The sequence below is a fragment of the Grammomys surdaster genome, unplaced genomic scaffold, assembly GCF_004785775.1.
Source record: "Grammomys surdaster isolate TR1022 unplaced genomic scaffold, NIH_TR_1.0 142, whole genome shotgun sequence".
Classification (NCBI taxonomy): domain Eukaryota; kingdom Metazoa; phylum Chordata; class Mammalia; order Rodentia; family Muridae; genus Grammomys; species Grammomys surdaster.
The window spans coordinates 1,568,603-1,594,705 of record NW_021604600.1 but is presented as its reverse complement, the minus strand read 5'-3'; the positions used below and the strand labels follow the sequence as shown (position 1 = coordinate 1,594,705).

General features: G+C 38.8%; 1 protein-coding gene across 2 annotated transcripts in view; it reads right to left on the bottom strand.

The window, feature by feature from the left end:
- Nucleotides 1-826: 826 nt before the first annotated feature.
- Nucleotides 827-26,103, bottom strand: part of LOC114618480 (ATP-binding cassette sub-family A member 3-like) — a 187,718-nt gene continuing 162,441 nt past the window's right edge. The window contains exons 20-27 of one of the 2 annotated variants that reach the window (XM_028764249.1): nt 24,127-24,314; nt 23,042-23,167; nt 22,621-22,815; nt 6,395-6,582; nt 5,853-6,023; nt 5,288-5,478; nt 1,448-1,521; nt 827-974 (exon numbers count right to left, since the gene is read on the bottom strand). In XM_028764249.1, coding sequence (XP_028620082.1) covers nt 843-974; nt 1,448-1,521; nt 5,288-5,478; nt 5,853-6,023; nt 6,395-6,582; nt 22,621-22,815; nt 23,042-23,167; nt 24,127-24,314 — 1,265 coding nt within the window. In that variant the 3' untranslated portion in view covers nt 827-842. The remainder of the gene's footprint in view (nt 975-1,447; nt 1,522-5,287; nt 5,479-5,852; nt 6,024-6,394; nt 6,583-22,620; nt 22,816-23,041; nt 23,168-24,126; nt 24,315-26,103) is intronic. The other variant, XM_028764248.1, reaches the window with a different exon arrangement.

Here is a 26,103-nt window from a genome sequence, read left to right as displayed (position 1 = left end):
CACACACACACACACACACACACACACACACACACACACACACAGTAATGTTTCTCAGCCACCAAGAAAAATGAGGTTAAATTATTTGCAAGAAAATGAACAAACACAAAAAATCATATTAAGCAAGTTAAGCCAGTCTCAGAGATACAAATATAGTCTCTCATGGAGTCCTTGGATTTATATGGTCAAATAAAACCGTGTGTGTGTGTGTGTGTGTGTGTGTGTGTGTGTGTGTGTAAAATGACAGCAGAAGGTGCCCACAGGAGCAAAGGGAACAAACAAGAGTGGAGAAGGACAAGCATAGAGAGAGCTCAAGTAGGAGGGATGCTCAATGTAAAAGGTAGGACTATATGAAAATTAAAAAGGAAATAAATTAAAATGTAAACACAATAATACTAAAGAAAAACAATAGCTTACTTTCTACTGACAAATATGCTTTTACTAAATGATCCCACTCCATCCTCTGAACTCATAAAGGTAGAAAGTGTCAGTCCTGGTCAACAGACAGGAAACCTGAAGTTGAGAGAAAATAAGCAAAGTCCCAAGATAAAGAAGCTGGTCAGTGCCAGAGCTAAGAGTTTGGATCAGTTCACAACTAAGATTTGAAGAGATGTTTGGAGCTGTGCATGGAAGGAAGAAGGAGAATAAAGAGCTAACTTTTAAATTTAGAAGTAGAGCAAAATGAATCTTCATAGTTCAAATAACTGGTTATTCACTTTAACTTTCAAAGAAAGCAAGCGATCTCCCTCAGGGTTTTTATTTGTAGATGTATATCTCAAGACTTCTATGTATTCGGTGCAGGCAGCAGTCTAAGAAAGAGGGTCACTGGTTGGATTGCAAGCTTACTGCAGCTTTATTTCCTGATATTTATCAGTATTGGCAAAGGTCAGAAAGATATGTTCCAGGGTTACTTGTTTGACAGAATAGTCTTCTAACTTGAACAGCACTTTAGCTTCCTCCAAAATTTCAAATACCTTAAAAAAACAGACAAACAAACAAGGACAAAGTTATCATATAGTATCTATAGGTGACCCTTCCTTCACTTGTCCTTCCCCAACCAGCACAAAAAGATAAAAGAAGCCACAAAACATAAGAGAAAATGATCAAAAAGCAGATAGGAAACAGCTATCTTGACTGCCACACCATTCTGCAAACACATTCTTTTTAGACAGAAATTTTACATGTACTCCAGGCTGGACTCAAACAGGAGATTCTCCTGTCCTAGTCTCCAGAGTCGAGGGATGGCAGGCCTGCCCATCCATGCCTACCTAACTACCACCATTCTCTTGTTGAACATGACATAATAATAGAATTTAGGGGTCAGAAGACTCAATTAAATTCAGGAGGCCTTGGGAAAGTAATAGATTCTCATTCCATATGCTTAAGTCCCAATGTTTTCTATTTGTCCTCTATTAACATATTAGATTGGCATGAATTTCACAACCACCTTTCCCCAGCAGATTTCCTTGCTTGGAATATAGTAGCCAATAGTCCCATGAAATTCCTGGTATTTGATGTTACCTAAGAAGAGAAAGATTTTTGACAAGTGAGTAATGGAGAGGACTATAGTGTTTCTTTGTAATAATTATAATGTTGATGATGATACAGTATTGTTTTATAGTGTTGGCTGGCATGGAACATACTAACCCAGGGTGATCTGAAACTTGCTATGTAGCCCAGGCTGATCTTGAATTTATGGTAACTGCCTCTGCTTATCATGTTCCAGAATTACAGGTGTGCACTGGATACTATTGGGAAGTTTTTAAAAACTCCTATGTAATTTCTATTTCAATGACCCTCATATATGCCAGAGAAAATATGTTCAATTAATACAAAGAATGATATAATCCTCAAGATTATAATCACTGACAGGGATGACCTTAGTTATCTCAATATATTTACTTTCTGAAAAAATACTACCTTATTAGTTATAGTCCCATGAAAAACTGCAGAGTTGGCTAATTAAATCTGGAAAAAAAATCATAGCTTACATGATCATTTGCAAAATCCAAGAGAAAGTGGGGAAGAGCCTCGAACACATAGACACAGGGGAAAGTTTCCTGAACAGGACACCAATGGCTTATGCTCTAAGATCAAGAATCAACAAATGGGACCTCATAAAATTGCAAAGCTTCTGTAAGGCAAAGGACACTGTCAATAGGACAAAACAGCAACCAACAGATTGGGAAAAGATCTTTACCAATCCTACATCTGATAGAAGGCTAATATCCAATACATACAAAGAACTCAATAAGTTAGTCTCCAGAGAACCAAACAACCCTATTAAAAATGGGGAACAGAGCTAAACAGAGAATTCTCAACTGAGGAAACGTGAATGGCTGAGAAGCACCTAAAGAAATGTTCAACACCCTTAGTCATCAGGAAAATGCAAATCAAAACAACTCTGAGATTCTACCTCACACCAATCAGAATGGCTAAGATCAAAAACTCAGGTGACAGCAGATGCTGTTGAGGATGTGGAGAAAGAGGAACACTCCTTTATTGTTGGTGGGATTGCAAGCTAGTACAACCACTCTGGAAGTCAGTCTGGCAGTTCCTCAGAAAATTGGACATAGCATTACCTGAGGACCCAGCTGTACCACTTTTGGGCATATACCCAGAAGACGCTCCAACATGTAATAAGGACTCATGTTCCACCATGTTCATAGCAGCCTTATTTATAATAGCCAGAATCTGGAAAGAACCCAGATGTCCTTCAACAGAGGAATGGATACAGAAAATGTGGTATGTTTACACAATGGAGTACTACTCAGCTATTAAAAACAATGAGTTCATGAAATTCTTAGGCAAATGGCTGGAACTGGAAAATATCATCCTGAGTGAGGTAACCCAGTCACAAAAGAGCACACATGGTATGCACTCACTGATAAGTGGATATAAACCCAAAAGCTTGCAATACCCAAGATACAATTCACAGACCACATGAAGCTCAAGAAGAAGGAAGATCAAAGTGTGGTTGCTTGGGTCCTTCTTAGAAGGGGGAACAAAATACTCATGGGAGGAAATATGGAGACAAAATGTGGAGCAGAGACTGAAGGAAAGGCCATCCAGAGACTGCCCCACCTGGGGATCCATCCCATATACAGTCATCAAACCCAAACGGGTGCTACTGCAGATGCCAGGAAGTGCTTGCTGACAGGAGCCTGATATAGCTGTCTCCTGAGAGGCTCTGCCAGAGACCCGACAAATACAGAGGCGGATGCTCAAAGCCAATCATTGGACTTAGCACGGAGTCCCTAAAGGAGGAGTTAGAGAAAAAACTGAAGGAGCCGAAGGGGTTTGCAACCCGGTAGGAAGAACAACGATATCAACCAACCAGACTCCCCACCGCTCCCAGGGACTAAACCACCAACCAAAGAGTACACATGGAAGGACCCATGACTCCAGCCACATATGTAGCAGAGGATGGCCTTGTTGAGCATCAATGGGAGGAGAGGCTCTTGGTCCTGTGAAGGCTCGATGCTCCAATGAAGAGAAATGCCAGGGTGGGGAGGTGGGAGTGGGTGGGTGGGTGGGTAAGTACTCTCATAGAAGCAGGGGGTGGGAATGGGATAGGAGGCTTCTGGAGGGGACAGGGTTACATTTGAAATGTAAATAAAGAAAATATCTAATTAAAAAAAACTTTCTTCTAGAAGTTGCCTTAGTCATAGTAATTTATCAGAGTGACGGAAAGTAACTAACATGTATAGCTTAGTGACTACACCCAATACTATAGCTGTCATCTGTGTTGTGACCAACTAATTTTCTCTTCCTTAAAGGCAACCACTTTCTAGATTAAGCACCTATGGTTTCTATGGTTAAGCATCTTTTAGCTTTCTTTATTGTATTATTTAAGAACAGACTCTTAAATATAATTGCTTTGTTTTGAATTCACCGTGCTTTACACAAAGACACACATATACTACATATTCTTTTAATTTCTATCTTTTAAAATATGTTGTAATATACAGCTATGTATCAGTAATTACACATCCAACACAAGGCTAAAAAGTATATGAAGAAATAAAAAAGCTAGATATCAAAGCAAATAATGCAATTAAAAATATGTACATATTTGAACAGAGAATCCTCAAAAGAGAAAATTCAAATGGCTGAGAAACAAAGAAATGTTCAACATCCTTATCTATGAGGGAAATGCAAGTTAAAACTACTTCAAGATTCCACTTTATACCTGTTAGAATGGCTATGATCAGAAACACAAGTGACAGTTTATGCTGGCAGGGATGTGGAGTAAGGGGAACACTAATCCATTGTTGGTGGGAGTGCAAACTTGTGTAGCCACTATGGGCAGTGTGGAAATTAGTAGGGCAGTTCCTCAAAAAATTTGGAATCAATCTACCTCAAGATCCGGGTGTATACCCAAAGGACACTTCATCCTATCACAAGGACACTTGCTCAATCACATTTATTGCTGTTCTATTTATAATAGCTAGTAATTGGAAATAACCTAGATGTCCCTTAACCAAAGAATGAATAAAGAAAATGTGGTACATTTATATGATGAGGTATTATTCAACTGTTAAAAAGTAATTATCATCAAATTTGTAGACAAATGGATGGAATTACAAAACATCATCTTGAATGAGGTAACTTATATTCAGAAAGATAGAAATATTGTCTATATTCACTTATATGTAGATATCGGCCATTAAATAAATGACAAGAAGTCAACTATAATTTGTAGACCCAGGGAGATTAGGTACAGAGGAAGGGACTAGGACATGGATCTCCCTGGAAGAAGGAAATAGAATAAATTTTATGGGTGGATTGGGTGCTGAGAGGGCAGGGATGGTAGGATCAGTTGGAGAGAGGGTGGGAAGATAGAGTTGAGGGAGGGGATGTGAGGAGAGACAGTTATAATTGAAGGTCATTTGAGGTCTGGTATGGAAACCCAGTAGAAATTTCCTAAAATATATGAAGGTGATTCTAATGAAGTCTCCAAATAGTGAGGGATCCTAATTGGCCATTTCTTGTCATCAAACAATGCTTCTACAACTGAGTCTGGGTTATAGCATGTTGAGTTCTTGGTCAAAAGGATCACACAGAAATTCTTAAACAACTCAGCCTGTTGCGAAGACAATAGGTTGCTCTTCACAAACTGACAGCAAGGTATACAACTCATGGAAATTCATAGAAAATTTGAAAATGAGCTTAGTATAAGGGTTCAATAATAAATATGAGCAATTCAATGAGAAGTATAATTGAAGACATGTAGCAGAATAGTAAATATGACTTAACAGTGATGAATCAACCACACCTATGTTACCTGGAAAAGTTGCTTTAATGAAACGTTTGAACTCTTGTACTTTATCTTCGTCCTTAGCAATATTGATCTTTACTGTTAGAGTGTATACATGACCAAACCTCTTTCTGACATGCTGGGGTGTGCCTAGGCATGTAAACCTCCCTTTCACCATGATGGCCAGCCTAGAACAGATGGCCTCACATTCTTCCATTCTGGGAGGAAAAAGAAGATATGTCTTAGGAGACTCAGGGAATACATTCAAACACCTAGGGTTAGAAGTCTTAGAACTAGAAGCCTTAGCATTGGTCACCACTAAGATCATATTTGGAAAGAGGACATTTGGAAACTTAAAGCAGCACAGCAGCACATACCCAAATCCTCATTGAATTAGCTAACTAGTATTTTCTCTTAGTTGATTGTATCAGTCAACTAAGCTCTCACATGTAGAAGGTTCACCCACAGTTGCTTCTCTGTAGCTCCTATGTTTAGGAAAGTTTGCTGACTCATAGTCCTAGCAGAAATTAATTTCATCCCATACCCATTGCAGCTTCTTCTAGTTTCCAGCCAAGCTTTCAATGGCTCTTACCTGTGGGAAGTTATGACGATAGCTTTACCAGTCTTACAGACACATGCAACTGTGTCCCAGAGCAGATGCTGAGCTACTGGGTCCATGCCAGTAGATGGTTCATCCAGGAAGACAATTGAAGACTTTCCCATTAGGGCAATAGCAGTGCTTAGCCTACGTTTGCTTCCAGCACTCCATAATGTGAAGAAGAAAAAGTAATATATGTCATTAACTCATAGGATTTTTTGTACATTCAGGTTACTGGATATGACTCAAAACTGATGATTCAAGTGTGTGTGTATGTGTGTGTGTGTGTGTTATCTCCATGGAGTTACAGAGATTCTTTTTTTAATGTAAAAATTGTTCAAATATGCAAAAGGTTAGCTCCATTCAAGTTCCACATGGGATATGTTGTTTTCCTGATGTCTGAGCTTATCAGGGTGCTAGGTTATTTTAGTCACTTGCCTCCATGTGCCAGAGGTAGAGGTGGGCTTTGTGGGCATTCACTCTAAACAGTAGAAGCACAGGATCATTTACTTAATAGCAATGACACAATGTCTCACCTGTATGTGTGGATAAACTGGTCAGCAATTGGTTCCAAGTGCACTGAATGCAGAAAGGCTTCCACATACTCATTAATGTCTTGCTCTGGGACTCCCCACAACCTAGCGTACATGACCAACGATTCCCGGCCTGTCATGTGGTTCATCACAGATTCAGACTGAGGACAGTAACCAATTCTTGACCTAATCTGAATCCAAAAGGATAAAGATGAGTAGTAGATTCATGTCAGCTCTTCCACAGAGTATAAATCTCATAGGTTTGAGGGACAGCATGTGAAGCTGTTTAACTCATACTACTAAGAATGTTTGATACTCCTACAATTCCATAGGAATTGTTTATTCTTCTACCTTTAGCATTTTTATAGATGGAGTTCAGTGAAATAAAAGAAGACATCAATATCACTAGCTGGAATTTCAACATATATGTACTGTATATTACTACTATGTGCCCCAAATAGGCCTTTGTTTGTTAGATGAAGTTGCCTATTCAAACACTTGTTTGAGTGTTTAAGAAGAGCTAGTTATGTTAATATGCCAATTAAAGTATTTTGCTTACAGCAAAGGTCAGCTAATCTCTGCCAGATCAGCTCTCTCACAGACAAGAATTATAAGCTACCTGTACATATATAGAGGTATATATTTTTATGTATTTAGCCAAGTTAGTACTGAAAGAATTAGGGCAACTTATCACTTCATGAATAATGTAGAGTAAAATTTACAGTGCAAATTCAGACTTCTCAAATGCCAGTTAAAATACTTAAAATTCTTTGAAAGAATATAGCAGGATTGACACTCGCACAATGCATCATTAATAATGTCCAGGATATAATCTAAAATTAATTGGCAAAGATGTATGCAAATTAACCACACACCAGTGAACACAGTAGAAACTGGGACTCAACCACAATACTGGAATAATCAGGGCAATTTTTTTTTTTGGGGGGGATTATCATTCTTTTTTTTTTCTTTTTTTTTATTGGATGATTTATTTACATTTCCTATGTTGTCCCCTTACCCCATCCCCCACCACCTCCTCGGAACCCCCAATCCCCTCGCCCCTCCTCCTTCTTCTCTGTGGATGTAACCTCTATCTACCCCCCCCCCACTCCCACCTCCCCACCCTCAAAATTCCCACCCCCTGGGGCATCCAGCCTTCATGAGGTCAAGGTTCTCTTCTTCTACCTATGCCCAGCAGGGCCCTCCACTTTTACATATTCAGCTGAAGCCCTGGATCCCCCCCTAAGTGCTCCCAGGCTGGTGGTTTAGACCCTGGGAGCTGTGGTTGGTTGGTATTGTTGCTCTCCTCATGGTGCCATAAATCCTTTCAGCTCCTTCAGTCTTCACTCTAACTCCTCTATTGAGAACCCCATGATCAGTTCAATGGCTAGTTGTGAGCATCTGCCTCTGAATATGTCTGACTCTTGAAGGCCTCTGAGGAGATATCCATATCAGGCTCTTATCAGCATGCACTTCCTGTCTTCCACATCAGCATCTACCTTTGGTGATTGCACATGGGATAGATACTCAGGTGGGGTGGTCTTGAGACGGCCCCTCCTTCAGTTTCTGTCCCTCACTTTGTCTCCATATTTGCTCCCTTGAGTATTTTGTTGCTCCTTCTAAGAAGGACCGAATCACCCTCACTTGGTCTTCCTTCTTTATGAGCTTCATGTGGCCTGTGAGTTGCATCTTGGGCATTTCAAGGTTCTAGGCTAATATCCAATAATCAGTGAGTGAATACCATGTGTGTTCTTTTGTGATTGGCTTACCTCACTCAGGATGATAATTTCTAGTTCCATCCATTTACCTAGGAACCTCTCGAATTCATTGTTTTTAATAGCTGAGTAATACTCCATTGTGTAAATATACCACATTTTTTGAATCCATTCCTCAGTTGAAGGACATCTGGGTTCATTCCAGCTCCTGGCTATTATAAATAAAGCTGCTATGAACATAGTTGAGCATATGTCCTTGTTATATGTTCGAGCATCTTCTGGGTATATGCCTAGGAGTGGTATAGCTGGATCCTCAGGTAATGCTATGTCCAATTTTCTGAGGAACCGCCAGACTGATTTCCAAAGTGGTTGCACCATCTTGCAGTCCCACCAACAATGGAGGAGTGTTCCTCTTTCTCCACACCCTCGCCAGCATCTACTATCACCTGAGTTTTTAATCTTAGCCATTCTGACTGGTGTGAGATGGAATCTCAGGGTTGTTTTGATTTGCATTTCCCTGACGACTAAGGATGCTGAACATTTCTTTAGATGCTTCTCGGCCATTCAAGTTTCTTCCGTTGAAAATTCTTTGTTAAGCTCTATACCCCATTTTTTAATAGGGTAATTTGGTTGTCTGGAGTCTAATTTCTTGAGTTCTTTGTATATATTGGATATTAGCCCTCTATCAGATGAAGGATTGGTAAAGATCTTTTCCCAATTTGTTGGTTGTCGTTTTGTCCTATTGACAGTGTCCTTTGCCTTACAGAAACTTTGCAATTTTATGAAGTCCCATTTGTCAATTCTCGATCTTAGAGCATACGCCATTGGAGTTCTGTTCAGGAACTTTTCCCCTGTGCCCAAGTATTCGAGGCTCTTCCCCACCTTCTCTTCTATTAGATTCAGTGTATCTGGTTTTATGTGGAGGTCCTTTATCCACTTAGACTTGAGCTTTGTACAAGGGGATAAGAATGGATCAATTTTCATTCTTCTACATGTTGTCTTCCAGTTGAACCAGCACCATTTGTTGAAAATGCTGTCCTTTTTCCACTGGACAGTTTTAGCTCCTTTGTCAAAGATCAAGTGACCATAGGAGTGTGGGTTCATTTCTGGGTCTTCAATTCTATTCCATTGATCTTCCTGCCTGTCTCTGTACCAATACCAGGTAGTTTTTATCACTATTGCTCTGTAGTACAGCTTGAGGTCAGGGATGGTGATTCCTCCAGAAGTTCTTTTATTGTTGAGAATAGTTTTCGCTATCCTGGGTTTTTTGTTATTCCATATGAATTTGAGAATTTCCTTTTCTAACTCTGTGAAGAATTGAGTTGGGATTTTAATGGGGATTGCATTGAATCTGTAGATTGCTTTTGGCAAGATGGCCATTTTTATTATATTAATCCTGCCAATCCATGAGCATGGGAGATCTTTCCATCTTCTGAGATCTTCTTCAATTTCTTTCTTCAGAGACTTGAAGTTCTTGTCATACAGGTCTTTCACTTGCTTGGTTAGATTCACACCAAGGTATTTTATATTATTTGCAACTATTGTGAAGGGTGTCATTTCCCTAATTTCTTTTTCAGTCTGTTTATCTTTCATGTAGAGGAAGGCTACTGATTTGTTTGAGTTGATTTTATAACCAGCCACTTTGCTGAAGTTGTTTATCAGGTTTAGGAGTTCTCTGGTGGAAGTTTGGGGGTCACTTAAGTATACTATCATATCATCTGCAAATAGCGATATTTTGACTTCTTCCTTTCCTATTTGTATCCCTTTGACTTCTTTTTCAGAGGCAAATTTTAAAGAAACTCTTACAACTATCCTTAAATGAGGATAATGAAAAGGCTTCTATTTCAGATAAGTAAGAAAACACCACACAGAAAATAAAACCACAATAAAGAAACAAATAAAAATTCCTGAGCTAAAACTTATGTTTGGCACCTTTCTGGATGTTTTAATGATACATAGGGAGTTTATGAATTTCAAGAATGTTGCTCTACTGAGTGTTGATGTGGTAGATACTGTAGATAAAATTACCCATGGCCTGAGGTCAATATTTCTATTTTGGTCAAGCTTCAAGAATGGCATATATAGCTTGATCATGCTAGCTGTTTTTGTCCTGGGAATACTTTTATTCTTGCCCATTGTGTTGAAGTTTTTCTTTAACAACATCAACATGATGGCAGCCAAAGTACATGCCTTGATCCTGAAAATGGACTCCCAGACAGAGTTATTAATTTAACAGGCTGGCAAGCCAAGGACAGGTAAGATTCTGCACAGAGCCTTACCAACCTAAGACAGAAGTGCATTGCTTTTGATAATGCATGTTCCATGATGGGTAAGGAAGGCATTCTTGTCAGAATGACCTAAGACAGACTCACTTTTATTAATGAAATAAGAAAGGGGGAGAAGCAGAGAGCCTTTGGGGATGCTTGGCAAGAATCTGACATGGGCCAAGGACAAGGAAATAGGCTTCAGTCAGGAATCGGATATTAGGCTAGAACAAAGAAGTAATTTCAGGCAGGAATCTAAATCTTAGGCTAGAACAAAGAAGTAATTTCAGGCAGGAATCTAAATATTAGGCTAGAACAAAGAAGTAATTTCAGACAGGAATCTAATTTTAGGCTAGAACAAGGAAGTAGGCTGAGACATGAAAATGACTTTGGGCTAGGACAGGGAAGTTGGCTCAGATATTTTGATCATCCTGATAAGCCCTTAGAAACAGTGATCACAGGAGTGTTCCAGTAATTGGGTTTAATGGCTTGTTTGTTCCTTGACTATTTGCATCTATTATATTGCTAGACCCTTAACCTAGAACTGACCTTCATATATGCATGTAATTAAAGTGGTATAAAAGCAAAAAGGAGGAGGGGATAGAATAGGGGGTTCTAGGGAGGGGAAATGGGGAAAGGAGATGGCATCTGTATTATAAATAAACAAAATATCCAATTTTCTTTTTTTTTAAAAAAAACTTATGTTTGGGGGCCTAGGGAGGTGGCATAGTTGGTAACATGCTTTTCCTCCAAGCCTGAAGACTGATGTTCAGATCCTTAGCCCTCACATAAAAAGCTGGGCCTGGCAGTAGTGGGGGAGAGGTAGATCCTGAGGGCTTGCTTGCCAGGAAGCCTAGTCAACTGGTCAACTTCAGCTTCAGTGAGAGACTTTGACTCAAAAATTAAGGTGGAAAAATGACTGAGGGAGATACCCAATGTTGATCTCTGACTGCTCCAAACACAAATGTATGAACATGTACCCACACAACTATTCATACATATAAACATGTACATATAAATAAAATAATTATGTCAGGAATAAAAAAATAACCAAGTAAAATTAACATGAAGTCAACTTTAATTTGAAGATAAAAGAATAAACTAGTCAGCATGTATATGTGTACAATCAAACAGAAAATATATAGGAAAATGAAGAGAAACACAGGACCTCCGGAGTGCCCTAAAGAAATGAGCATATATAGAAACAGACTCATGAGGGGAGCAGGAAGAACATGTGTACTTTTTTTTTAAAAGTATCTCTGTGGTGGGAGCCATGTTGTCTCTCCTGGGAAAGGTGCATGAATGTTCTGCAAGTGACTTCTCTGAGGCAAGGCCCCTTGGAGTCTTTCTCCCACTTGGCAAGGACCAGTGGAAATGATAACCAGAATGACTGTGTTGATCCTTTGGAGATGAAGCCATGATTCCTGCCTATTTAAAAGGTTAAGTAAAGACATGAATGATCAAGGCTTTTAAAGAAGAGCCCTTATTGGATGGTCTCAAAATTGATAGGAATATATGAGGAAAAAGGAAGAGGCTTGGCAATGTCAACTACTTCTTCTGAGGACCTAGGCATGCCAATACTTTGAAGAGAGGGAAAGTTCAAAACTTACTTAGAGAAGATTGGGCCTAAAGGTCAATAGTAAAGAGTTCATTCTTAGGACTAGTTCACTCCTCTTAGGATAAGTTAGTAAGTAAAATTTTCTATGCTCTTAAAAGAAATATAAGTTGGATAGAGTCATCTTTGCCTTAGATACAAAAGAAAGAACAGTATGAGTTAATGGAGAAGTGTTAATTGTTAGTCCCTGCTCTTTATAGGAGAGTTGTATAGGGCAGGACCATATTGTAAAACACAGACAGACTATTATATAAAGACACCTTACAATGCACTGTGAGCATACTGAATTAGGAGGTGATAAAACACAAAAGTTATTCCTGCTTTACTTTGAAACTGCATGTCTGTTGCCAGCCTGTGTACAAAATAGATGTGCCTGGCTAAATATAATCATTTTGGCTTGCAATACAATACTTAAATCATTATGGCTTGCAATATTCAGGTGTGCTTAGCTATGACATGATCATTTGGGTTGTAATAGTAGAGCTAGTCCTGAATGTGGAGTTTGCAGGTGAGCTGAGGGCATGAGAGTGGGAGAACCAGCAGCCTGATCAGCTCAGATACCTCTTAGGCTTGAATGGTTCACCCCAATATCTACCCCATTGATGAACTGCTGGAGTGCATGAAAAAGCTGGCCCTACAGATTCAAAACTATAGGACATTTATGACACAAGGCAACAACAGAATATCTATGAGGAGTCCCAGTGAGGTTCCAGTATGATATAGTGAGTGAGTAGCAGAAACCAAAGGCTTTGTACCAGCAAGTCATTGCAATGAACACTCGCAAGCAAATTAGTGTGGACAAAAGACACACTGTGACACATTACAGCTTCAACTCTGAGCTTTCCTCCTTGTCGTGGGGGCTTTGTAAGGGGTAAGATGGGAGGGGAGATGAGTGGGATTACGGTGCATTATGTGAAATTCACAAACAACTGGTAATTTTTTTTAAATCGAGCTGTTTCTTTAAATAGAGATTGAGAAGGCTATAGGGAGTTATGAGAACATCATTTCCTAAAACATGAATTAATCAGTGGATTATTTACTAGAGAAGGCCAGACTCAACTAGTTTCCCCATGCTAAGGCAAGGAACAGCTTTGCTAAATTTAACATGATGTTGCCTAGATGTTATTCTGCAGAAACTGGAAGCATGATATGCAGGAGGGGATTTTTAAAAAACCTTACAAAATGTAGTTAGCTATTATCATGTTATCTTTTCAATAATAAAATGTTATACAGAAAAAAAATGGGAGCTCTAACCCAGGCAGTATCTTAGGTAAGGAGACAGCAACACCTGCCCTAAACAGGGAGTAACTTGGACCTGCTGAGACCCAGAGATTCGCTCCTGGCCAGAGGCACTGGTTCCTTCAGGTCTGCACCTGAGTACTGAGCAGATCTTGGGCTTCAGCTCTAACACCAGCAGAAACATCCATTCCAAACAGTTCTGACACAACCAAGAAATAGGAAAGACAGGCTCCAGTCAGAGATAGTGCTGGTAGCACTAAGGAGATACAGATGGTGAAAGGCAAATAGAAGTACATAAGCATCAGCAACCCAGGGTACTTGGCATCATCAGAACCTAGTTCTCCCACAATAGAAAGTCCTGAATTCCCCATCTCACCCAGAAAGCCTGATTCAGATTTAAAATCACTTCTAATGATGATTATAGAGGATTTTAAGGACATAAATAACACTCTAAAAGAAATTGAGAACACAGGTAAACAGGTAGAAGCCCTTAAAGAGGAAACACAAATATCCCTTAAAGAATTACAAGAAAACACAACAAAACAGGTGAAGGAATTGGACAAAACCATCCAGGACATAAACACGGAAGTAGAAACAATAAAGAAATCCCAAAGGGAAACTACTTTGGAGATAGAAAACCTAGGAAAGAAATCAGGAGTCATAGATACAAGATACCAACAGAATATAAGAGATAGAAGAGAGAATCTCAGGTGCAGAATACCATAGAAAATATTGACACAACTGACAAAGAAAATGCAAAGTACAAAAAGTTCCTACCCAAAACATCCAGGAAATCTAGGATACAATGAGAAGACCAAACCTAAGGATAATAGGTATAGAAGAGAGTGAAGATTCCCAATTTAAAGGGCCAATAAATATCTTCAACAAAATTATAGAAGAAAACTTCCCTAACCTAAAGAACGAGATGCCCATAAACATACAAGAAGCCTACAGAACACCAAATAGACTAGAACAGAAAAGAAATACCTGCTGTCACTTAATCAAAACACCAAATGCACAAAACAAAGAAAGAATATTAAAAGCAGTAAGGGAAAAAGGCCAAGTAACATGTAAAAAAAGACCTATCAGAATTACACCAGACTTCTCACCAGACACTATGAAAGCCAGAAGATCCTGGACAGATGTCATACAGACCCTAAGAGAACATAAATGCCAGCCCAGGCTACTATACCCAGCAAAACTCTCAATTACCATAGATGGAGAAACCAAGATATTCCATGACAAAGCCAAATTTACACAATATTTTTCCACAAACCCAGCCCTACAAAGGATAATAGAGGGAAACTTCTAATACAAGGAGGGAAATTATACCCTAGAAAGGGCAAAAAGTAATCTTCTTCCAACAAATCCAAAAGAAGATAGCCACACAAACAATGCCACCGCTAATAATAAAAATAACAGGAAGCAACAATCTCTTTTCCTTAATATCTCTCAACATCAATGGACTCAATTCTCCAATAAAAAGATGTAGACTAACAGACTGGATACACAAACAAGACCCAGCATTTTGCTACATACAGGAAACTCACCTCAGTGAGAAAGACAGACACTACCTTAGAGTAAAAGGCTGGAAAACATTTTTTCAAGCAAATGGTCCTAAGAAACAAGCTGGAGTAGCCATTCTAATATGGAATAAAATTGACTTTCAACTTAAAGCTATCAAAAAGGATAAGGAAGGACACTTTATACTCATCAAAGGAAAAGTCAACCAACATGAACTCTCAATTCTGAACATCTACGTGCCAAATGCAAGAGCATCCACTTTCATAAAAGAAACCTTACTAAAGCTCAAAGCACACATTGCACCTCACACAATAATAGTGGGTGAGTTCAACACCTCACTCTCAGCAATGGACAGATCATGGAAACAGAAACTAAACAGAGACACAGTGAAACTAACAGAAGTTATGAACCAAATGGATTTAACAGATATCTATAGAACATTTCATCCTAAAACAAAAGAATATAGCTTTTTCTCAGAACCTCATGGTACCTTCTCCAAAATAGGCCATATAATTGGTCACAAAACAGGCCTCAACAGATACAATAAAATTGAAATAATCCCTTGCATCCTATCATATCACCATGGACTAAGGCTGGTCATCAATAACGACAAAAATAATGGATAGCCTACATTCACGTGGAAACTGAACAACACTCTTCTCAATGATAACGTAGTCATGGAAGAAATAAAGAAAGAAATTAAAGACTTTTTAGAATTTAATGAAAATGAATACACATCATACCAAAACTTATGGGACACAATGAATGCAGTGCTAAGAGGAAAACTCATAGCTCTAAGTGCTTACAAAAAGAAACTGGAGAGAGCATATATTAGCAGCTTGACAACACACCTGGAAGGTCTAGAACAGAAAGAAGCAAACACACCAAACAGAAGTAGATGGGAGGAAATAATCAAACTCAGGGATGAAATCAACCAGGTAGAAAGAAAAAGAACTATACAAAGTATCAATAAAACCAGGAGCTGGTTCTTTGAGAAAATGAATAAGATAGATAAACCCTTAGCCAGACTAATCAGAGGGCACAGAGACAGTATCCAAATTAATTAAATCAGAACTGAAAAGGGTGACATAACAAGGAAATTCAAAAAATCATCAGATCCTACTACAAAAGCCTATACTCAACAAAATTGGAAAATCTGGATGAAATGGACAATTTTCTAGACTGATATCAGTTACCAACGTAAAATCAAGCCCAGATAAACCATCTAAATAGTCCCATAACACTCCTAAAAATAGCAGCAGTCATTAAAAGTCTCCCCACCAAAAAAAGTCCGGGATCAGACAGTTTTATTGTATCTGCAAATTTGCTTGCCTTCAAAAAGACCTAATACCAATTCTCCATGAACTGTTCCACAAAAAAGAAACAAAAGAAAAACTACCCAATTCATTTTATGAATTATACTCATATCTAGACCACAGAAAGACAGAGCAAAGAAAGAAAACTTCAGACCAGTCTCCCCTATGAATACTGATGCAAAAATACTCAATAAAATTCTCAAAAACCGAATCCAAGAACACATCAAAACAATCATCCATTATGATCAAGTAGGCTTTATCCCAGGAAAGCAGGGATGGTTTCAATATACGGAAAGCCATCAATGTAATACATTATATAAACAAACTCAAAGGAAAAAAACACATGATCATATCACTAGATACTGAGAAAGCATTTGACAAAATTCAACACCCATTCATAATAAAAGTCTTGCAAAGATCAATAATCCAAGGCCCATACCCAAACATAGTAAAAGCAATATACAGCAAGCCAGTAGCCAGCATCAAACTAAATGGAGAGAAACTTGAAGCAATCCCACTAAAATCAGGGACTAGATAAGGCTGCCCACTCTCTCCCTACCTATTCAGTATAGTACTGGAAGTTCTAGCCAGAGCAATTAGGCAATAAAAGGAGATAAAAGGGATACAAATTGGAAAGGAAGAAGTCAAAATTTCACTATTTGCAGGTGATATGATAGTATACTTGTGATCCTAAAACTTCCACCAGAGAACTCCTAAACCTGATAAACAACTTTAGCCAAGTGGCTGGATATAAAATCAACTCAAACAAATCAGTAGCCTTCCTCTACTCAAAAGATAAACAGGCTGAGAAAGAAATTAGGGAAATGACACTCTTCACAATAGTCACAAATAATATAAAATACCGTGGTGTGACTCTAACCAAGCAAGTAAAAGATGTACATGACAAGAACTTCAAGTCCATGAGGAAAGAAATGGAAGCAGATCTCAGAAGATGGAAAGATCTCCTATGCTCATGGAATAGAAGGATTAATATAGTAAAAATGGCCATGTTGCTGAGAGCAATCTACAGATTTAATGCAATCCCCATTAAAATGCTCACTCAATTCTTCATAGAGATACAAAAAGCAAATCTCAAATTCATTTGGAATAACAAAAAACCCAGGATACTGAGAACTATTCTCAACAATAAAAGAACTTCTGGGGGAAATCACTATCCCTGACCTCAAACTGTAGTAGAGAGCAGTAGTGATAAAAACTCCATGGTATTGGTACAGAGACAGGCAGGAAGATCAGTGTAATAGAATAGAAGCCCAGAAATCAATCCACACATCTATGGTCACTTGATCTTTGACAAAGGAGCTAAAACCATCGAGTGGAAAAAAAGACAGCATTTCCAGCAAATGGTGAAGGTTCAACTGGATGTCAGCATGTGGAAGAATGCAAATTGATCCATACTTATCTCCTTGTATAAAACTCAAGACCAAGTGGATCAAGGACCTTCACATAAAACCAGAAACACTGAAACTAACAGAAGAGAAAATGGGGGAAAAGCCTTGAATACATAGGCACAGGAGAAAAGTTTCTGAACAGAACACCAAGGCTTATGTTCTAAGATCAAGAATTGACAATTGGGACCTCATAAAACTGCAAAGCTTCTGTAAGGCAAAGGACACTGTCAATAGGACAAAACAGCAACCAACAGATTGGGAAAAGATCTTTACCAATCCTACATCTGATAGAAGGCTAATATCCAGTACATACAAAGAACTCAAAATTAGACTCTAGACAATCAAATCACCCTATTAAAACCTGGGGTACAGAGCTCAACAAAGAATTCTCAATTGAGGAAACTTGAATGGCCGAGAAGCACCTAAAGAAATGTCCAACATCCTTAGTCATTAGGGAAAAGCAAATCAAAACAACCTTGAGATTCTACCTCACACCAGTTAGAATGGCTAAGATCAAAAACTCAGGTGACAGCAGATGCTGTTGAGGATGTGGAGAAAGAAGAACACTTTTCCATTGTTGGTGGGATTGCAAGCTGGTACAACCACTCTGGAAATCAGTCTGGTGGTTCCTCAGAAAATTGGACATAGCATTACCTGAGGACCCAGCTATATCACTCCTGGGAATATACCCAAAAGATGTTCCAACAGACAACAGGGACACATGTTCTACCATGTTCATAGCAGCCTTATTTATAATATCCAGAATCTGGAAAGAACCCAGATGTCCTTCAACAGAGGAATGGATACAGAAAATGTGGTACATTTACACAACGGAGTACTACTCAGCTATTAAAAACAGTGAGTTCATGAAATTCTTAGGCAAATGGCTGGAACTGTAAAATATCCTGAATGAGGTTACTCAACCACAAAAGAACACACATGGTATGCACTTACTGATAAGTGGATATTAGCCCCAAAGCTCACAATTCCTAAGATACAATAGAGACCACATGAAGCTCAAGAACATGAAGGAAGTCCAAAGTATGGATGCTTTAGTCCTTCTTAAAAGGAGTATTAAAATACTCAACCAGAGCTCCCAGGGTCTAAACCTCCAGCCTGGGAACACAAATGGAGGGACTCATGGCTCCACTTGTATAGGTAGTTGAGGATGGCCTTGTCAGGCATCAGTGGAAAAGGAGAGCCTTGGTCCTTGAGAGTTTGGATGCTCTAGTGTTAGGGGATTCAAGATCAGGGAGGTGGGACTGGGTGGATGGGTGGGGGCATACCCAAATAGAAATAGGAGGCCGAGGGATGGGATGAGGGGTTTTGGTTGGGAATGAGACTGGAGATAACATTAAAAGGTAGATAAATAAAATACCTGCCCCCCCAAAAAAAAACCGTAATGGAGCTGGGAATTTTAGTCAAGCAGTGGGGCCTTTTTGTCAACAAGTTATTATGGGGATTCCATATAATTCTCAAGAACAAGGTATTGTGGAAGAGGCCCCTGGAACTTTAAAAAGATTGGTGAGACACGTTGTTGCTGAGACAAAGAATGATGCTGACCTGTGAGCTTCCTGAGTGCCCTGACAAGGGTGAGCTTGTCAGTACAAGCTGTATTGGACATATGTTCCTGATCCAAATTTGCTTGCCTATAGCCCAGATGGGACAAGTTGCCTTGCCTCAAGTTTTTTTAGACCTTGTAGGACAGAGAATCAAAAGGAGAAATTATAATGTACCTTGTATTTTTCTTAAAGGTGACCAGCTATTACGACTCAATCATGTACTGGTCTAGAAATCAATCTAATATTGGAAATAACAGTCTACACTTGGAAGGCTGGATCTGGAGATTTCCAGAGACATATTTGTAAGTTAGCTGTAGTTCACTAGTAAGTTATGATAGCAAGAGATAAAGTTGGGACAGGATCTGGATTTCAAACAAGGGTTAGTGCATGTTTTAAGGCTCTTTTAATTGTCAAGCTAAAATTGGTTTTTGTCTCTTCTACAGTATTTCTTGTAAGTTGCATTGATGGTATAATTTCCAATTATGTTAGTGCGTTGAAACCTGGCATGTCTGTTACGGGGGTCTATCAAGCAGCTTTTGTCTTACTGCCTTGAATATTATAAAACCTGATTCTCTGAATAAAGCTTGAAAGTGCTGGAAGAAGTGAGCTAGGCTTTAAGCAGAAGCAAGAGGATAGCAGTCTTGATTATTGCTGGTATAACAGCTTTAATTTCATTAATTGCTAGCACCACTGCTTCTGCAATAGCATTGACACAAGGAGTTAAGACAACTATCTTTGTTAACTAGCAAAAAAAAATGTTACTAATTTATTGAGTATACAAAAGGATTTATATAGGTATCTGTAACACCACATGATGCTCTATAACCTATTCAAATTATCTGGATGAGTTTCAGGGTTCAAGAGTTAGGAGCCATCTCAAGTGTCATGACAAATATCATTGGAGTAGTGTTACCTTTAAAATTTACAATGATTGTCATTATAAATAGAAAAAAATTTAAAGATACCTGTAGGATATTTGCCATAATCCTGACAACTCTCTGGGTATGTTAACTTTGCATAGTGAGATTAGGAATTTAAAAAGTGCTGCTCTGTTGAGCTTTGATGCTACAGATAATGCTGATAAAATTATCCATGGCCTGAGGTCAGTATTCTGTTTTGGTCAAACCTCATGAATGGCATATATAGCTTGATCAGGCCAGCCCTTCTTATCCTGGGAATACTTTTATTCCTGCACATCTTGTTAAAGCTTGTGTCTAACTACATCAACAGGCTGACAGCCAAAGTACATTACTTGAAACCGATAATGGACCCCCAGACAGAGTTATTAATTTAACAGGCTGGCAAGCCAAGGACAAGGAAGATTCTGCACAGAGCCTTACCAACCTAAGACATAAGTGCATCGCTTATGATAATGCATATTCCATGACGGGTAAGGAAGGCTTTCTCATCAGAATGACCTAAGACAGACTCAGTCTGGTTTATGCAATAAAAAGGGGAGATGTAGAGGGCTTTTGGGTGCCTCTTAGGAATCTGTTATTGGCCATGGACAAGGACTTGGGCTGCTTGTAAGTAATCTGACATAGGCCAAGGACAAGGAAATGGACTTCAGGCATGAATCTGACATTGGGCTGGAACAAAGAAGTAATTTCAGGCAGAAATCTAGATCCTAGGCTAGAACAAAGAATTAATTTCAGGCAGGAATCTAACTATTAGGCTAGAACAAAGAAGTAATTATGGGCAGAAATCTAAATCTTAAGCTAGAACAAAGAAATAGGCTTCTGGCATGAAAATGACTATGGGCTAGGACAGGGAAGTAGGCTCAGATACTTTGATCATCCTGATAAGCCCTTAGAAATAGTGATCACAGGAGTCATCACAGGACTCTGTTTATTGTCATGCATGTTCTTTGATTATCTGCATTAATGTCTTCCTTATTCCTGGACTATTTGCATCTATTGTATTGCTAGTTCCTCAACCTAGAACTGAACTTAATACTTGAATGTAATTTAAACAGTATAAATGCACAAAAGGAGGAGGAGGGATGGGATAAGGGATTAATGAGTGGGGAGTATGGGGAAGGGGGATGGCATCTGAAATGTAAATAAAATATCGAATAAAAAAAGAACCAAAAAAATGAAAAAAAAGAAATATATAAAGGATACACACAGACTACTTTTAGGAATGAAAATTGGTATCTTTTAAATATTTCCTAGAGTTATATAATCTCACTCACAATAAGAGAAAAACTGTTCAAGTGACATTTTAAAAAATGGACCATACACAAAAAAATTGACATACTGGGTAAAATAACCTATTGTAAGCGTGGGGAAATAGACACTGTCATACATCGCCACTGTGCATACTCACACAGCTACCCAGGGGAAGCAATCTGGTAACTTTGAAAAGATAGTGTATGGTACATAACCATAACCCTAATAAAATGAAAACAGACATTTGTTGTTGACTGTATATAAGCGATGTCTATAGAATGATAAAGTGAAGGAATGGAGTAGAGTTGGCTACAAGAAGGACTGAGGCTCGCTACCAGTGCCCCAAGTACACAGTTTCATGTAGGCCTTAAGTAGCAGATGCATTTGTTCAGTTTAGACTCTCCACACTGCCCTGAGATAAATATGCTCTGGTTGCTGTATGCTCTGGTATTAAAAGTTGGTCTGTCTAGGTTATCTACTGATATCCCAGGTGTAATTCTTCAATTTCCCTTGGTTGCACATGCAGCTTTCTTTAAACCTGTGTACACACTTTATCCCTATAACCTGGCTTCTCTGTGTATCACTCCACTGTACCAGGCTTCAGGGAAACCCACTAGACAGTTTACAGGTTAACTGTATCCAAGATCATCAGTGAATTTCTTTCTTGAAAGTTTGTTTATCTGGCTTAAAAGAAAAACATTTAGCCATATTTTCCCTCTAGCTCTCTATTTTTTTAATGATTTCTTCTATAGTCCCTTTATTCAGTATTGCTAACCCACCAAATTAAGTCCATATTCTTTGTATTGTACACATTCCTGATAGACGGTCTTGTCCACTTTCAAAACTTAAATTTCATCTGTACTTTGATCAAATTCATATCACTTTACTATCGTGTGTTTATCCTCTTCAGTCTATATTCCCATTTAAATGTATCATAGATGCCTCAAGACCCAACACCCTCCAAACATACTCTCTCAAGATATTTACTCTCTTGGTGACTGACACCTTCACCCTCAGAAGTTTAACAAAGAAACCTGGGTACCATTCCTCCCTTCTTCCCTCCCTCCCTCCCTCCCCCATCTCAAACTTACATACAAATAAAGATGAATCCTTTCAATTCTTTATATTTCTTCTCATAGTCATTTTTCTAATTAAGAATATTTCAAATTCTATGTCAGAGCAGGTTATATGGAATAACTGTTCTCCTTGAGTTCAGATGGATTTATTTACAAACATTTTGTTTCACAGGCAGGGATACTTTCCTTCTTTCAAACTCAGTGCAGCCTTGGAGTCTGTCAATCCTGAGACATGAGGACTTATGTCTCAGGATCCTTAGCTTCCCTCCCATTTACAACAATTTGCCTGGCTCACTCCTCCATCAAGATATGAGGTCACTGACTAAGAATAAAAATACCTTTCTTGAGCTTTTAATGACACTATGGCCATCAATAAATGCAATTCCGGAGGTGATAGTCTGTTCTCCAGTCAGCATTTTGAATGTAGTAGTTTTTCCAGCTCCATTTAATCCAAGCAATCCAAAGCACTCCGACTTCCTGACTACAAGGGAGATATTTTTCACAGCCTTGACAACAGGACACTTAAAATAAATCTGAGAAAATTAAAAAAGGAAAACTCACAATGTATGGAGACACTGGTCATGAGTCAATCACAGCCATTACCTTAGGCTCCTAAAGTTAACAAACTGTGACAATTCCATGACAGCATTTTCCCTTCCAGCCCTTTGCAGAACTGCAGTGAACCAGTACAGCCTCGGGTAAATTCCAGGCAGGGAAGATGCTTAAATCCCAAGACAGCTAGCCAGTAAGTGACATTACCTTTGTAACTTCATTAAGGACCAATGGGGTGTTCTGTAACCTGAGCAGCAGTGTAAAGACTTTTCTCTTTTCTTTTCTTATGTCTTCATCCTCATCTTCTTTGGTTCTCTGCTGAGTTACTACAGCCTATATTTTCAAGACAAGTAGTAGTAACATATGTGAACAGTGTACAGAAAACTGGTTTAAGCCAACAGCTTTAAGAAAGCTAACATGTGGGAATAATCTGAAGGGTATGAGAAAATACTTGAACAGTTTCTAAGACATTTCTGTCTCCTGAATTCTTACATGCAAACATACTTCTGGCTGGCTCTACTTTAGAAGAATATGACAGTCAAGAAGAGTCAGACAGAATTCTATAAAACAATTGTCATAAAAATTTTGTAAGAGCCAGAGGCAGTGCATGGCTATAGGAAACAGTGATCTCTGAACACAGTAGGGTATGTGCACATACAAAATAGCTGAGACGGCATGCACAAGGCCTGCACAAGCTCAAGCTAGACAAAATACCAGCATGCATTAGGAAGGTGGACACAAAATACCAATGCTAGCTGAGGAGCTATTGGTAATTAATTGATGGCTGCTGGGAGACATCAATTTCTTTAAAGGTACCCTTTTAGAGTATGAACCCCAGTGTAAGGCTACACATCCAAGAATATTTGGGCAGCAGAAACTGGACCCATTGGGTTTAAAAAAAATAAAAAGAGGACACAAAGTTGAGTGGGTATGGAATAGGGGCTGGATCTGGGAGGAGCTGAGGAAAGGGAGGGAATATGATCAAAATATAGTGTATGAAATTCTCAAAGAATAAAAAACATGTTTCTATAGTTAGAGTGATCAGTATGTTCTTACTAGCATAAAGACAACTATTTTACTTGTAGCTAACCCAGGGCAGATCTCTTAGAGGATTCAAAATTTTGTACTAAACTCTAAGATGCTTATACCTCAAATGAGCCACAGATCTATTTTAGTAATCAAATAATATTTTTTAAAAAGTAATAGAAGTGAGAGAAATGTAAATTCATATTTTTTCTGACCGAATGGTTCACTTTCTTTAAATTATATTTAAAGTCCAGTTAGTTACTTACATGCCTGCCTTTTCTGAACTTATTGTAGAGATAAAAGATAATGTTTCGAAAGACAAAGTTCTTCAGACTACAGGAAAGAGACTCCAGGGATAAAAGCAAGAGGAGAAAAACCAAGCCCATGGCAGCCAGTGTGAGCAGAAACTTCCCAATTCCATGCTCTCCAAAACCATACACGTTGTTCTGAGTGTCTGTGGATACAAGAGACACAGTCTTCTTACTTAAAAAACGGGTACAGTCCAGGTTAGGAAAGTCACAGGGTAGGGGGTCCCACCTGCTCAGAGGAGGGAGGATATGGGGAAGAATTATGGGAGGGGGTGACTGGAAGGGGATTGTGAGTGGGATGTAAAATGAATAAGTAAAATAATAATAATAATAATAATAATAATAATAAATAATAATAAATTATTTGAATTAAAAACAGACTGGCACAGCACCCAGGAAGGGGTAAGACATACAGAAAAAAAGTGATCTCTGTTTTTAGGTTTTTGAGACACTTCACTTAACTGAGACTGGCCTTTTTTTTTTTTTTGTACTGAAGAATAGATCGTGTTTATTTAACCTTATGGACATAGAACTTGATGTTCATTGTTCTTCTTTCAATGACAATGATCTCTGATTTGTAGAAAAAATTTATAAATATACTTTACAGAATAACCATCTTCATTGGCAATTAGCATCAAAGATTTACATTAAACTATCTAAAATAATTGTATATGTGTTTTTTCTTTTTATTGGATAGTTTATTTATTTACATTTCAAATGTTATCCCCTTTCCCGGTTTCCTCTCTGGAACCCCCCCCATCCCATCTACCACATCCTCCCTCCCCCTGCTTCTATGAGGATGCTCCCCTTCCCATCCACCCACTCCCACCTCACCGCCCTGGCATTCCCCTACACTTGGGCATCACAGGACCAAGGTCCTCTTCTCCCATTGATGCCAGACAAGGCCATCCTCTGCTAAATATGTGGCTGGATCCATGGGTCCCTCCATGTGTACTCTTTGGTTGGTGGTTTAGTCCCTGGGAGCTCTGGGGAGTCTGGTTGGTTGATATTGTTCTTCCTGTGGGGTTACAAACCATAGCTCCTTCAGTCCTTTCGTTAACTCCTCCATTAGGGACCCCATTGGGGACCCTGTGCTCAGACCAATGGTTGGCTGCAAGCATCCGCCTCTGTATTTGTCAGACTCTGTCAGAGCCTCTCAGGAGGCAGCTATATCAGGCTCCTGTCAGCAAGAACTTCTTGGCATCTGCAATGGTGTCTGGGTTTGGTCTCTCTATATGGGATGGATCCCCAGGCCGGGCAGTCTCTGGATGACCTTTTTTCAATCTCTGTTCCACACTTTGTCCCCATATTTTTTTTAGATAGGAGCTCTTCTGAGTTAAGAATTTGGAGATGAGTGGATGGCTGTATCCCCCAACCGAGGCCCTTCCCTAACCTCTGGATATGGTCTCTACAGGTTCTCTCTCCCCTTTGTTGGGCATTTCAGCTAATCTCATTTGTTGGGTCCTATGAGCCTCTTGTTTTCTTGACATCTGGGACTTGCTGGTGGCTGCCTCTGGCCTTCAATCTACTCTGTAGTTAAGCCCTGACCTTCTTTCTTTCTTCAAAGTCCCAGATTCACGGGCATGAACCTGTTCAAAGTGAATTTTAGGTTAGATTTACGAAGTATAGGATTCAGAAAATAAGTAATCGTCTTGTTATTTTATTCATTTTTCCTTGATGTGGTTATTTATAGTTGTTATAAATGTTACTATTTATTTATTTATTTATTTATTTATTTATTTATTTATACTGATTTTCCCTCTAGCTTTTCTGTTTTCCTTTTGGCATTGAGGACTGACCAGGGACACAGGGGTATGTTCAGTGCTCTAGCACCAAGCTGAGACTGACCCTTTTGCTAGTATTCAGTGGGAGATAATCTTACTATACATTTAATGAACATCTGACCTCATTTTCTGTGCAATTTTTATCACTTTT